Below are 12,395 nucleotides of genomic sequence, written 5' to 3'. Positions count from 1 at the left end.
GATGGCTCTGTGGACAAGGTCAGAGGATCTAGTGCAGCTGCTTTTCACATTCCCTCGTTGAACTATGATTGGTCCGTTCGCTTCACTGCAGTCGTGTCCTCCACAACGGCCGAAAGCGTTGCCATTGAGGCAGCTCTCAAAAAGCTACGGTTTTGTACGCCTCAACCTGTTGTCATTCTTACAGATTCGAAATCCGCCCTTCAAAGATTAGAGCACGGGTTCCCTACTGATGCCTTATCTCTAAGCTCCCTACGTTCGGTGCAAAATCTCAGTGTCAAAGGATTCTCCATATGATTCCAATGGGTGCCATCACACATAGGTATCACAGGCAACGAGATGGCAGACAGCCTCGCCCATAGAGCGCTGTCTGGGAATCCCTTGAGAAAAGTGCCTCAAGAAGACGGGAGACTCTTCAGAGAAGCGGTGTCGTGCCACTTCCACCTCACAAGCCATGTGTGATCAAGGGTCTCAAAAGAAACCAAGCCACCTTACTGCTCCGCATTCGCACGGGCTCTGCTCGTACCCCTGCATGAATGTTTAAGACTGGCCTGTCGTTATCACCATTATGTTCAACGTGTGGTGTGTGTGGTGACATAGAACATTACCTAATGTGCTGTACTGTGTATAACGCGGAAAGGAGGGTGTTATTCGGGTCCCTCAAGAACACAGGACTTCCTCACAGTTCGCTTCAGGACATAGTTTTCCCGCGCGGGAACCGGTTGTGTAGGAAGGAGGTCTCTCGCCTTCTGTTAAATTACCTACAGGACACGGATTTGGCTTCCACATGGTGAACTGAGGAGTGAACATTTGTAATTGGGAGGTCTGTGTCGGATTACGTGATTTATTTATTTTAAGTGTCGCTACGGTGGAGCAATTGCCGGCAGCAACTGCAAGGCTAATCCCACCAGTAGCCTACAACTACTCAACCCAACTCAACTCAACTCAACTTCATAAGGGTCAACGGACGTGGGACAAAACACAGCTAACGAGCCTTGCATATCTGGCCACGTAAATTGTGGAGCAACTGAATTCGTGTGATTACCTAATGTGCCCCCGGAAAACAACCAAGCAGGACCCATTCAGTTATACCCGCCGTATGAACACCGTGTATCGAAGAGCGACGTAAACATCTGGCGACATCATAAATTTTGCAAAATTTAAAGCGCTCCGTGTTCTTCAGCGTATCAAATGAATGACCAGAATTTGTCTTTAGGCGCCAACTGACCACAGAATGCCTTGTTAAGAATGGCCATCTGCAGTGCAAGATTGCCACCCACGTACGACTATGACGGCAACATTCCGGGAGCGTTGCCGCCAACTTCTAGCCACAGCGTGACTAAATCGACTTTGTGACGGAATGAGTTCGGCGGGCCGACTATTTGTTCCCAAACTCCCCATCGCGCTACCCGGAACAGCACCGAGTTTTACGGGGCCCCTCTGACGTCGGTTCCGGACCTTCGAACGTGTGTGCTTTTGTGCGTGTAGACAGTCCTGCGGAGAGGCGGTTAGTTTGCGATCAACAAACGAGCGTTCGCATCTCCTTGTATCGCGGGAGGACCGAGTGCTTAAAAGCTGCTGTTGTGCGGATGCTCGACACAATCTCTCTCAAGCAGTCGTGTTAGACTGATGTACTCTCTCTCCAGCCGTCATGTTAGACTGGTGTACTTTCTCTTACAGTCATGTTAGACTGATATAAATACTGTAAATAAAGCCACATTCCTCGTTCTCGATGAGAAGCAGCCCTTCCCTTCATCAACGTGCTCAGCGTGGATAAGCTGGACGACGGCACGGGCCAGCTACCTTCTAATTCATGCCGGACTCCAATCTTGACAACGGATCACGAGCGATGGGATTGAGACCCAAACCTGACAGCCTGTAAATACATTATTTTCTTGTACACTATACTTGATAATTCCCGGTGTCGCTGAGCAATATTATGTCGTGCACAACTATCGGCTTTGCGTGAGCATGCGATGGGTGCCGAAAAAAAGAGGTCCAATAACCGCGTGAGAGCGCTGATATACATGGTGAGCGAAATTAGGCGCGAGACGTGAGGTGATGAAGGTATAATTAGATACCTGTGACGTCACAAGCCTCGTCTTATTCACATATTTAAAGAAAATGCCTATGTCCGTTTATTTTTCATCAAATCACGGTTTCATGGTGCGGTGCATTGGTTAATAAGTCAAGTCAGCCAAAGGTGACCCTTCATGAGGAATTTTCGCAAGATTTTCACGTAGAATGATATTTTCCCCATTCTTTTTAAGCCCGAAAATGAGGCTATGGCATGAAGAGTCAAATATTTTTTGTGGGCGAATACGTTTAAGTCGTATTTTCGTTATAGAAACCAACGCGTTGCACAAACATAATTTCTTGTAAACAACAGCCGCTTACGTTCATGCTAGTCGAGACATCGAGAACCAGAACGACCCGCTGGGGCAGATGCTCCCTCTGTTGCGTCTCTTCAAATGACACCTCGATGCGTTTGGACATGTCGGGCCTGGGAAGGCTGCAAGGATAATCAGAGAGTGCAGGACGTGCCCAAATTGGGACTCTTGCTTTATATTTGCCCTCGTATATCTTCTTAAAATATGATCGAAAAATGGTAGGATACTGCTGGGTGCAAGCCGGCCTAAGCCTATTTCATGCAAAAGCAACCCGGAATCACTGATTCATCGAATAGGCCTTACGTCTCTATCCCCACTCCGTTCCATGGGTTTATCTACTATATGGAAGCCGCAGGAATTTTCACTCAGCTATTCAACATCCCTGAAAGCTACGTTCAACGGCTTTGTCAATCCAGTCTTTTCGATCTGTACGTTTATTTTCATTAACTCACTTTCTCCAAATTATTTGGCGACAGCCTGCATTATTCAGCCTGCTTTCATTCCTGCCTTTAAAATAAAATAAAATAAAATAAAATAATAAGGAACGTAGACTAAAATAAATGATATTACGTTTATAGCATTCCTGGCGAATCACTCAGACTGCGCCTGTGTCAGTATTACATGGGTATACCAACAATACTTACTGCTACTATCCCTACCACAACAACAACTACTACTGCTACTTCTCCGACTGCTAGCAGTCGCAGTGATGGTGTGGCAGTAGCAGAACTAATACAAATGCATATTCAAGGACTGCTGCGCCCCATTCTCAGTATCATGCAGATTGTGTGTCGAGATGCACTTGGAACCTCGCAGTCAGGACATGACAAAGCTCTTTTCCTACAGCTTTCTGTTCGATGAATGCGTCCTTTAGTGCACGTGTGTTTTCTTACGCCTGTCCACGAACCGATTGGACGACCTGCCTCTGTCACACATCGCTATCGCGTCCTCGACTCTCGTGTCGCGCTCGTGAGTAATATAAATTTACGTTAATTAGTGTTATCTATCGAGGCCTCGCTCAGGTTTCTGAGTGAACCTAAGCGAAAGAATTGGGTTTTTCATGTAGAAACCACGACCACAGGTGTTCGTTTAGGCGCGCCGAAGTTGGGGACTACGGGTTAACTTAGACCGCCAGGAGATCATTAATGTGCATGCAAATGAACGGCACGCGGGTGTTCTTGCATTCCGCCTGCATCGAAATGCTGCCGCCGTGGCCAAGACTTGATTCCGAGACCACATGCTTAGCAGCGCAAGGCCATACGCAAAGCCATTACGGTGGGTGAGCCTAGGCCAGAGCTTGGACTCATGCGGTCATTGCTACAGAATAAAATTGAAAAAGATCTTGTGGATCCCACGCAGTGGAAAATTTGGCGTAAGCGCTGTATTGTTTGGTTCAACACTTGCGCTAAACCTGTAGTTATTTATCTCTTTTCTAGCCCAGATGCGGGTTGAAATTGTCTCAAAGTGCTAGCGGCTACGATGAAAGAGCCTCAGTGGTGAAGATTAATAGCAATGCGCTTTTGTAATTGTCGGCGCGTTTCTAAACAGCAATGAGTTTTAGCTGTCACGGGTGAAGAAGAGTGGCAAATGTGAGATTAAGTAGCGAGCCATTCGTGTTTCCACCAGGTGCCAATGCGCACAACTATCGAGCTGCGATTCTTTTGGTTGCGCTCACGAGTAGAAAGAATTGATGAGAGCACTTTCAGAACGGTTCCCACGTTTCTAAGTGTCAGTGTGCGTTTGAGTAATCTAAAATCACTTCTACTATGAACGCAGAGTGGCAAGGTTCAAAATTAGGCGGTAAAACTTCTGCTTGGTTGAGGTGGTTGATACGCATTGAAATCATTGTAGCGCAAAGCAACACGAACAAAGAGGACAGTGGGCCCTTTTTTGTCCGCGTTTCCTTCCGATACAGTGGCTGCAATTCAAAATTAAGCTTCCGTTCGCCCGCCGTGATTGTTTAGTGGCTATGGTGTTGGGCTGATACGCAGGAAGTCGCGCGATCGAATCCCGGCCACGGCGGCGGCGAAATGCGAGAACACCCATGTACTTTGATTTAGGTGCACGTTAATGAACCCCAGGTAGTCCAAATGATTCCAGAGACCCCCACTACGGCGTGCCTTATAATCAGATCGTGGTTTTGGCATGCAAAACCCAACAATTTAATTCTTTAAGGCTTCCACTAGAAGCCTATGCCATGGACGTAATGCATATGAACTATGTAAAGTTTTGTGACTACCACATGGTCATATCCCATGACAGGAAAGTGAACAGTACATACATAAAAAAGTGACATCATGAAAAGGTTCCATTTAACGCGCTGCAATCTGGAAATGAATTAAAGTGAAACGTCTATTATCGAAGCCAATACCAATTCGATTGACAGTCATCTTGATCATAAATATTTCATGCGCACAGTAATCTGACTGAAATGTACCATTTAGGAAGCTACACTTTCTGCATTTCGGTGTTGCATGTGATTTTTACGTACAAATGCTTAGTGATAAGTGCTGTACAGAGACGAAAGAGAAGGGAATACTTCTTGAAGTCTTCGTTCTCGCTGATGACTTCCCACGTGGACTTCCCCCTGCAGATAGCATTTTGCTTGTTAGGAGCAAGAGGGTTGTGCCGGCGCGTTCCATTGTCCGAATTGCAGAAGTGGCTCACCTGCAAAGTAGGTTGTGGTCTCAAACGTGAGCATGTTTCTAGCTGAACGTCGTGGTCCACTGCTAGGTATGAAACCCTTCAATTCGCTTCAAGTACGCTCACCGTTAGAATATACGCATAAACGATCTGATGAATAGTGCTGCATTGATATTTCTGAGGAAATTCGAACATCGCACAATCGATGATATACGCGATTTCTTTTTTGTTTCTGAGGATGACAGTTATCATTTTCTCCTGTCGAGAAAGAAGCCTACAAACAGGCACGTGTGCAATTCAGTGAGTGACTGAACATTGTATGTCGTTGCAAGTTCATGGGGGAGGCGAGGACTAAAGGGTTGTGTGCCTGACAGAGTTATTCCCACCCGCATAGAGTTCATCGAAAAGGTGACAAAACGATACAATATGCTACGAGCACTGGTGCACTTTCTCCTACAGCGCATTTAACAACGCACAATCCCTATATGACGGACAAGAAGCAGTGGCCATTTTTCTACTATAGCTGCGTTTCGATACTCGGCGTAGACGGGAGACTGCTTTAAGCGGACAGCCACCGTCTTAAGTATCATTCCAGTTCTAACGAAGACGCCAAACAAGACATCTTCGTGAAGATAGCCTTGAACAGAAAAACAATGCAGTCTAATCTATTGTCCAACCAAACTGGCGGCTGTGCAGGACACTTGGAAACTCGACCGTTGTCGAGTTGTCTCGGTGTTGTATTTCCTCGTCGCGTCCTTTAGCGCTCCTCCGAACAGCTTCAAAATGCACCCACGAGCTCAGTTTTACCGCTTCGACGGGAAGGTCGTCTGAGCACAAGAAAACGGACTCACCCTTTCCTATGCGCTTAATGCAAGTCTCGTCGTGTTTTTCATACGCTCGCAGACGCGAAAAATAAACATACAGAAATAATGCCTGCTTTCTCTAACATTAGAAAGTTACCACGCTTATCACTGCTGCACAAGATTTATTACGACGGTCCGAACGTAAAAAGCAATCTTTTCTCGGAACCTGCATGCATATCATCTCGTACCGACCATCACTATAAGTTGAGCGTTCCACATTGTCGCAGGAAGGAATTTTTTATTCTTTTATTCCTTAACCTACCAATGAATGTAACACCTGCCGGCCTCAGCTGTTAACATAACCGATACATCTGCTTTTAGAATTACTATTGCAGAATATTTTTGTTAATCTGCGTTTTTTATTTTTTTGTTATTACAACGTGTCGTCTGTAGAGGTTTTGTATTTTGTTCCACTTCCTGTAACGCCTTCTGGCCTTGAAGCTATATTAAATAAATAAATAAATAAATAATTTTTTTGCAGTCTCGAAGTGGCATCACGTCGCAGAGCAGTCCTTCCATGCGTCTTCCACACGGCTTGAGAAGCGTCCCATTATTTGGGGTCGAAGCTGTCTCGACTGTCTCCTTAGCTGTCTTAACTACCTCCGACGCTGTTAAGAATTGCAACGAACCATATATTGACGCTGAACTTCATCAAGGCTTCCAAGATGACTAACCTTAGAGTTATTTAGAGGCACTCAATCGTCGGCTACTGCTTAACGTGGCGTACACAAACAGCCTAACCTGCCGCCATGGTCAAACTAGAAGCCCCAGTTGCGACATCTTTCACTCCGTGGAATCGACCGGACATATTATGTGGGAACCAGCGCTGGCCAGGAGGCGCATATGCAGTTTGAGTGTGAAACTGAAGCATGCTGAACCTTCCGATAGGGAGGCCACAAAAATGGTGCCACATTTTTAATGATATTAGACGCGCGCCTGTATCAGTTTTCGCTTTAGCTCCGTGCGCCCAGCCGAGCTCTGGCCATACCTGTGGGCGCTGTAGAAGCGCATGCACTCATACATTCTAACACACCGGTTCCCACTGAGTCCATAATCCGGACACATGTACCTCAAGGTGAGCGGTGAAGCTGAAGTGTGTGCGTCTGATAACTGTTTCCGCGACTGGCTAGGCTGTGTGTTACGGCGCTGCTGTTGGTGCGCGAAGTTTCCGCGCTGGTTGCCGATAAGACTGTAGAGCGTACAGGGATGTGAAAGGCACATACGCGATAAATATAGCAACGTTCTTTCAAGGCCCGTTGACACTTAGGCGCATATTAGATCCCTGGCACTCTCCTCAAATGCAACGTCAAACACTCGATTCCTTGTTTGATTAACTGCAATAGATCGGCATCCTTCCAAAACCGTATTATTCGGACTATGTGTATCGGATAAAACACCAGCAGGGAAGTCAGCACGAGTCATGTATTCGGATATGTAGGAGTCAAACGTGAAACGAATATATCAAGTGATCTTTTTTTTTTTTGCGTCTCTCCTCCTCGGGCCTTTCTTCCCTTCCCTTGTAGGCGAATACTTTTACGCCGGCAAGCCTCTCCTCCTTTTAAATAAACAGCTCTCTCTCTCTCTGTGTCTCGTTATACAGATCTTAGCTTGCAAAAAAGCTGCTATCCTTCCTATACTAAATAAAGCTTCATTGCAGTTCAGTTCATGTGCATGCCCAATATTAGTGGCATATATGTATTTTTGTGGAGAGGTCATAGTAGAAAGGACGAATACGAACGTCGAAAAGAAGACACTCACGTTGGCGATATAAGGCATAAACATGATTGACGATTCAACGGGATCCTCCGGTGACTGCAAAAACTCAATCATGCAGTCCTTAGAAAATTTGCAGGTCTTGCGGTTAAATTTACACTTTCCTCCAGAGACCTGTCTTGGGATGAAACGAATTTTCTCCGAGCATGAATTCAGTTTGATCTGAGAGAGCAGGAATAAAAAAAAAACATGCATGGTGAAAGCACCAACTTCAGCGCGCCGGAATTTTACGTTAAAGAAATGCTCTTGCTTAGCTCATGAAAAATTTGCAATGTGGAAACTGGAGTGAATGAAGCGAGCAGGCAATTTTTTTTATTGTTTATACCTAATCCATCTCCCTCGTTTTCTTCGCGACAGTTTTTTCGCTTGCAGAACAAACATTTCAATTTCGCTGCCGTCTGCTCGTATCGCTAAATATATGCTACACTTTATAAGTGCTAAAGGCGATCCTAGTTCGTTTTCCGGCCATTGCAGTTATATTTCGATGGCAGATGATTGAAAATTTCAAAAAAGGAAAAGAATGTTGTGTACTTAAATTTCAATAAACATTAGACTGAAGCACTGGCAAGAAAATTTCCATGGGAACCCTCCAATGAAAACAAAATCTTTGCAATGTTTCCAATGAAAGTGCTACGTTATAGAAAAAAAAATTATGGATGAAAGCATGGTTAAAATAAGACCTTACGTTTTATGAAAAATAGATGAATATCGCAAATGATTAAAAAAAAAGAACACCTACATTAAATTTAAACTCATTTACAGCGCCGTAAAGAGCGCTCATGATTGTATAGTTGTGTAAGTAGTGCATAACTTAGCCTAGCCTGAAAGCGGAGAAGGCAAATGCGGTGTTGAAGAGTCTTCGGGACATTGCTACTTTCTGGATAGAAACAGCGCTCTTATATAGCAGCCTACGTGCAAATCACTTGCTCACCTCACTCCCTTCGCAGTAGGTAAGCGGGTACTTGTCGTCATCCTGGCTGCCGTACTCGTCGAACACTCCGCACCGGTAATGGGCCCACTCATGCACGAACACGTACGCTGCAAGCGTGGAACATAAGATCAAGAAGAACTCATTATATCGGCGTGTCATGTCGAAGAGCGCCAGTTACGGTAACGTCTGCGTTAACCGACAGGCCACCACACATCATGCGCCAGTGCCGCAGAATAAACAAGTTGGCACTACAGCTCCGACAGGGTTTGTATACCTCAATAATGGCCTCGAATATTGTGTTCTTTGTAACCATGTTTTCATTAATTTGATCATTTGTTTGTTTATTTAATGCAGTTGTTACTATTCATCGCTTCACTTTGTTGATTATTTCTTGTTCATTGTAGAGACATCCAAATGCTTCCCTACGTTTACATTTGTGACTGATGTCATTTTTACACGGCAAGGGGAGGCTGAACAGTCATTATGCGCATCATGCCAAGTGTCTTGTTGGACAGTCTGCATTACTCGTCAATACGAGCGAGTCGAGGATAAGGGCTCGTGTATGTATGTATGTATGTATGTATGTATGTATGTATGTATGTATGTATGTATGTATGTATGTATGTATGTATGTATGTATGTATGTATGTATGTATGTATGTATGTATGTATGTATGTATGTATGTATGTATGTATGTATGTATGTATGTATGTATGTATGTATGTATGTATGTATGTATGTATGTATGTATGTATGTATGTATGTATGTATGTATGTATGTATGTATGTATGTATGTATGTATGTATGTATGTATGTATGTGTGTGTGTGTGTGTGTGTGTGTGTGTGTGTGTATGTATGTATGTATGTATGTATGTATGTATGTATGTATGTATGTATGTATGTATGTGTGTGTGTGTGTGTGTGTGTGTGTGTGTGTGTGTGTGTGTGTGTGTGTGTGTGTGTGTGTGTGTGTGTGTGGTGCTATACAGGGTCCTCAACGTTAAACTATATGACATTTTAATAAAGAAAGCTATGCTAGCTGCGCAAATGCTGCTTAATTGTGCAACTTGTTTATGTTCTGGAACACAATTTTCGCAGACAGGTACCGTCAGTAAGGAAATAATTAAGAAATATTTGTTAATCACCTCTTGCATTTCGTAATTACAGTACATGTTTTTCATAGAAACTTGTAGGCAAACGTATTCTTGAACAACTCCCTTTTATTTGATATTTATCAAGCGCTTGCCATCGCGACATATTCACCATCCAATTTTTTTTGTTCCTCTTTGCGTTGGATGATGAGGCGTCGTAACGTCATTACACACTGGCCCTCTTTGTCTCCGCGATCGCTGCGGTAGCCACATGCAAGTGTTAGCCAGAAGAACCATGCGTAGCACTGTTTATTTCTTGATGAGCGACATCATCATACCTAACCTTATGCATGTAGTGTCACCAAATTTTGCTTTGTTTCACGATGTCAGGCTGATGGCGATGACGCCTGGTCGGGAATTTCTTGGTCAATTTGTGTATCAGTTTAATATAAGTATTTCCTCATTTTCCATCCTTCGTACGTGCTGTCATCTGTTTACGTGCAAGGATTTTTCTGTAACGTTTCTATAACATCTAAACTTTGTGACAGCACTTTTATTTAAAGAAGCTTATGATGACGCATATGATACACAGGGCTGGGGTAGTTTGCGTAAGAAGCGTACCTGGGTTTTTAAACGTCGTCAGCGTTGACGCATGGAGCTCTCTGAGGAATGTGGGCGGTAATTGGATGTAATCTCCGGGCTTACCGCAGGGTCTCGTTTGCTTCGTGAAAGGTCTGTTTTCCGAGAGTGACCCAGGAACCTTGACACGTACGTCGCTCTTCTCGAAGGAGCTCGAAGACACGCGTCGTGCAACGTTTCTCTGAGGCCACGTATTCGGGAAGTCGATGGTGACGCGCTTGATGTACACGCGGCCGTTTGTTGCTCGGTGCAGGAATTCGGATGAAGATCTGAGCAGGCTCTGCAAGTGTCCACGTATATAAAAAGTAATATTTACCTTTTCCTGCCATGATTGTTCATCATTACAAGAGAGAAGGGCGAAGCGCTGTCTAAAGAGTGCCTTGACAGTTATTTCGTTCGTTATTTTTTTTTATTCACGTACCCTAAAGGTCCGTTTACATGCCTTACATAAGGGCTTACATAGCATTACATAATATATTGCGGTGAATAAATAATGAAAAAGAGCGCAATTTTTTGAGAACATAACTCGATAAAACATACTGAAAAGTACACTGCAAACACTAAGAACACACTAGAAAAATCAGAACTAGAAGAGTAGGGGTAACAATAGAGAATAATACAATTCTATGCAGTCGGCACCATACAATTCTAACAGTCGTCGCGCTATAGGCTCTTCAGTTTGCTAACAAAAGCATCATGGTCATTGACAGAAACGGTTTCCGCAGACAGCTTATTTCAATGGCAAATGGCAAGCAACAATGACGAGTGATGCATAAGCTTGGTACGCGCGATCTTTGGTTGTACTTTATACGTTTGTATTCAATGTTGTGGCAGAATGACGCAAGGAGGACGAGTTAGAAAAATACAAACATAAACACTAGGAAAAAGCACATGAAGCCACAGGAATGCGACAAAAATGGACAAAAGCGTAAGCACTTCTAAGGAAATAAGAATAGCATGAGCGCAAACAACCAAAGAAAGAGCATTGTACACCCCATGGCCGCTCAATCGAAACCTTTTTTTCCATTGAGCGGCCGTGATACACCTATGCTTCTATTGTCATAAATGAATAAACTAGCATTAGTTTATGCCGTTCAGTTGGCGACGGTTCTAAGACAGAAATAGAATGTACGCTAGCTAGTCATGGCAGAGTAAGGTGGTAGATACTGCGAATGACTGCTGTGACAGTTTTGGCTAGTTTTGGGTAATTGATAAGTGTGCGACACATAGCATAATGGTGACGGCGAGCTTCTGGTGCAAAACTGAGTAGAAGGATCTAAGAGGTAGAAGTTTAAGCATGAAATGCTTTTTAGCTCTTGTTGTGCGCGACCCTCAAGTATCCGTGATCCAAATGCCACAACCGTTATCCGGGCGTCGTTGCGAGAACAAAACGAGATCATCCGGGCAACTAGTCAAAATTTAAGGAAATGCGGTCTCTGGTCCCCAACCCTTTGGACAGGACCGCATTACACACGCTATTTACTGCCCAAACAATTTACAAAAATATTCCTTCCGGGTTTGGCCTAATGTATGCTCACAATATCGCTCGAGCTATAACTTCTAATACCCCAAAATTTTATTTGTCATTTCAAATAGCGACGTTATAAAGGGAGACACATTGCAGCATACACTTGATTGTCATCTTTTGGCGCTGAGGGTTGTCTGTGCTCTTTTCAACGCCAGCGGTCCGTGAGTTCCGCGGCGCGGGTGTTGCGTCGCCTCCTTCGAGAGATGGAGCCACGCTGCTTGACCATTCAGCGACCAGGCCGGCAGCGTCCGGTGCACCGGGGATGGTTGGGAGATGGTTGTGAGTAGTCGTCGTAATTATTCCAACCAATCTACTTTGCTGGTAGCCTTTTCATGCTTACATCTACTCTCGATTACGGCAGAGCCAGCATTTTTTAGACTGTATTTCTTTTATAGTAGAGTTGTTCTCCCTAATTTTGGTAATGTGATTCTGGGGGGCTGCAGCCAGAAAATTTGAAAAGGCTAGCTTTTTTTCTGAAATAACTCAATTGACCAATAATATTTTTTTTTCGCGTGATAATCCCTCACAACACAATCC

The 12,395-nt window shown here is 44.2% G+C and overlaps 1 protein-coding gene across 1 annotated transcript; it reads right to left on the bottom strand.

Moving 5' to 3' along the window:
* Positions 1-240: 240 nt before the first annotated feature.
* Positions 241-10,659, bottom strand: LOC139061455 (calcium-activated chloride channel regulator 4-like). The gene is made up of 7 exons (XM_070541447.1): positions 10,647-10,659; positions 10,313-10,573; positions 8,598-8,704; positions 7,652-7,828; positions 4,927-5,054; positions 2,395-2,509; positions 241-249 (listed from the first exon to the last, which is right to left on the bottom strand). Exons 1-7 carry the CDS (start codon positions 10,657-10,659, stop codon positions 241-243), a joined length of 810 nt encoding a protein of 269 aa, XP_070397548.1.
* Between the last annotated feature and the right edge of the window lie 1,736 nt (positions 10,660-12,395).

The sequence above is a fragment of the Dermacentor albipictus genome, chromosome 6, assembly GCF_038994185.2.
Source record: "Dermacentor albipictus isolate Rhodes 1998 colony chromosome 6, USDA_Dalb.pri_finalv2, whole genome shotgun sequence".
In the NCBI taxonomy this organism is placed as follows: Eukaryota; Metazoa; Arthropoda; class Arachnida; order Ixodida; family Ixodidae; genus Dermacentor; species Dermacentor albipictus.
Note: the sequence above shows the minus strand (reverse complement) of the source record. Positions and strands in the feature narration are given on the sequence as shown.

What these genes read in the sequence shown, in the direction of transcription:
- LOC139061455 (XM_070541447.1), bottom strand. An exon ending in CCTACTGCGAAGGGAGTGAG is followed by an intron (nt 7,829 to 8,597) that starts GTGAGCAAGTGA and finishes CTGCTCTCTCAG; the next exon opens with ATCAAACTGAATTCATGCTC. An exon ending in GAGAACGAAGACTTCAAGAA is followed by an intron (nt 2,510 to 4,926) that starts GTATTCCCTTCT and finishes TTATCCTTGCAG; the next exon opens with CCTTCCCAGGCCCGACATGT.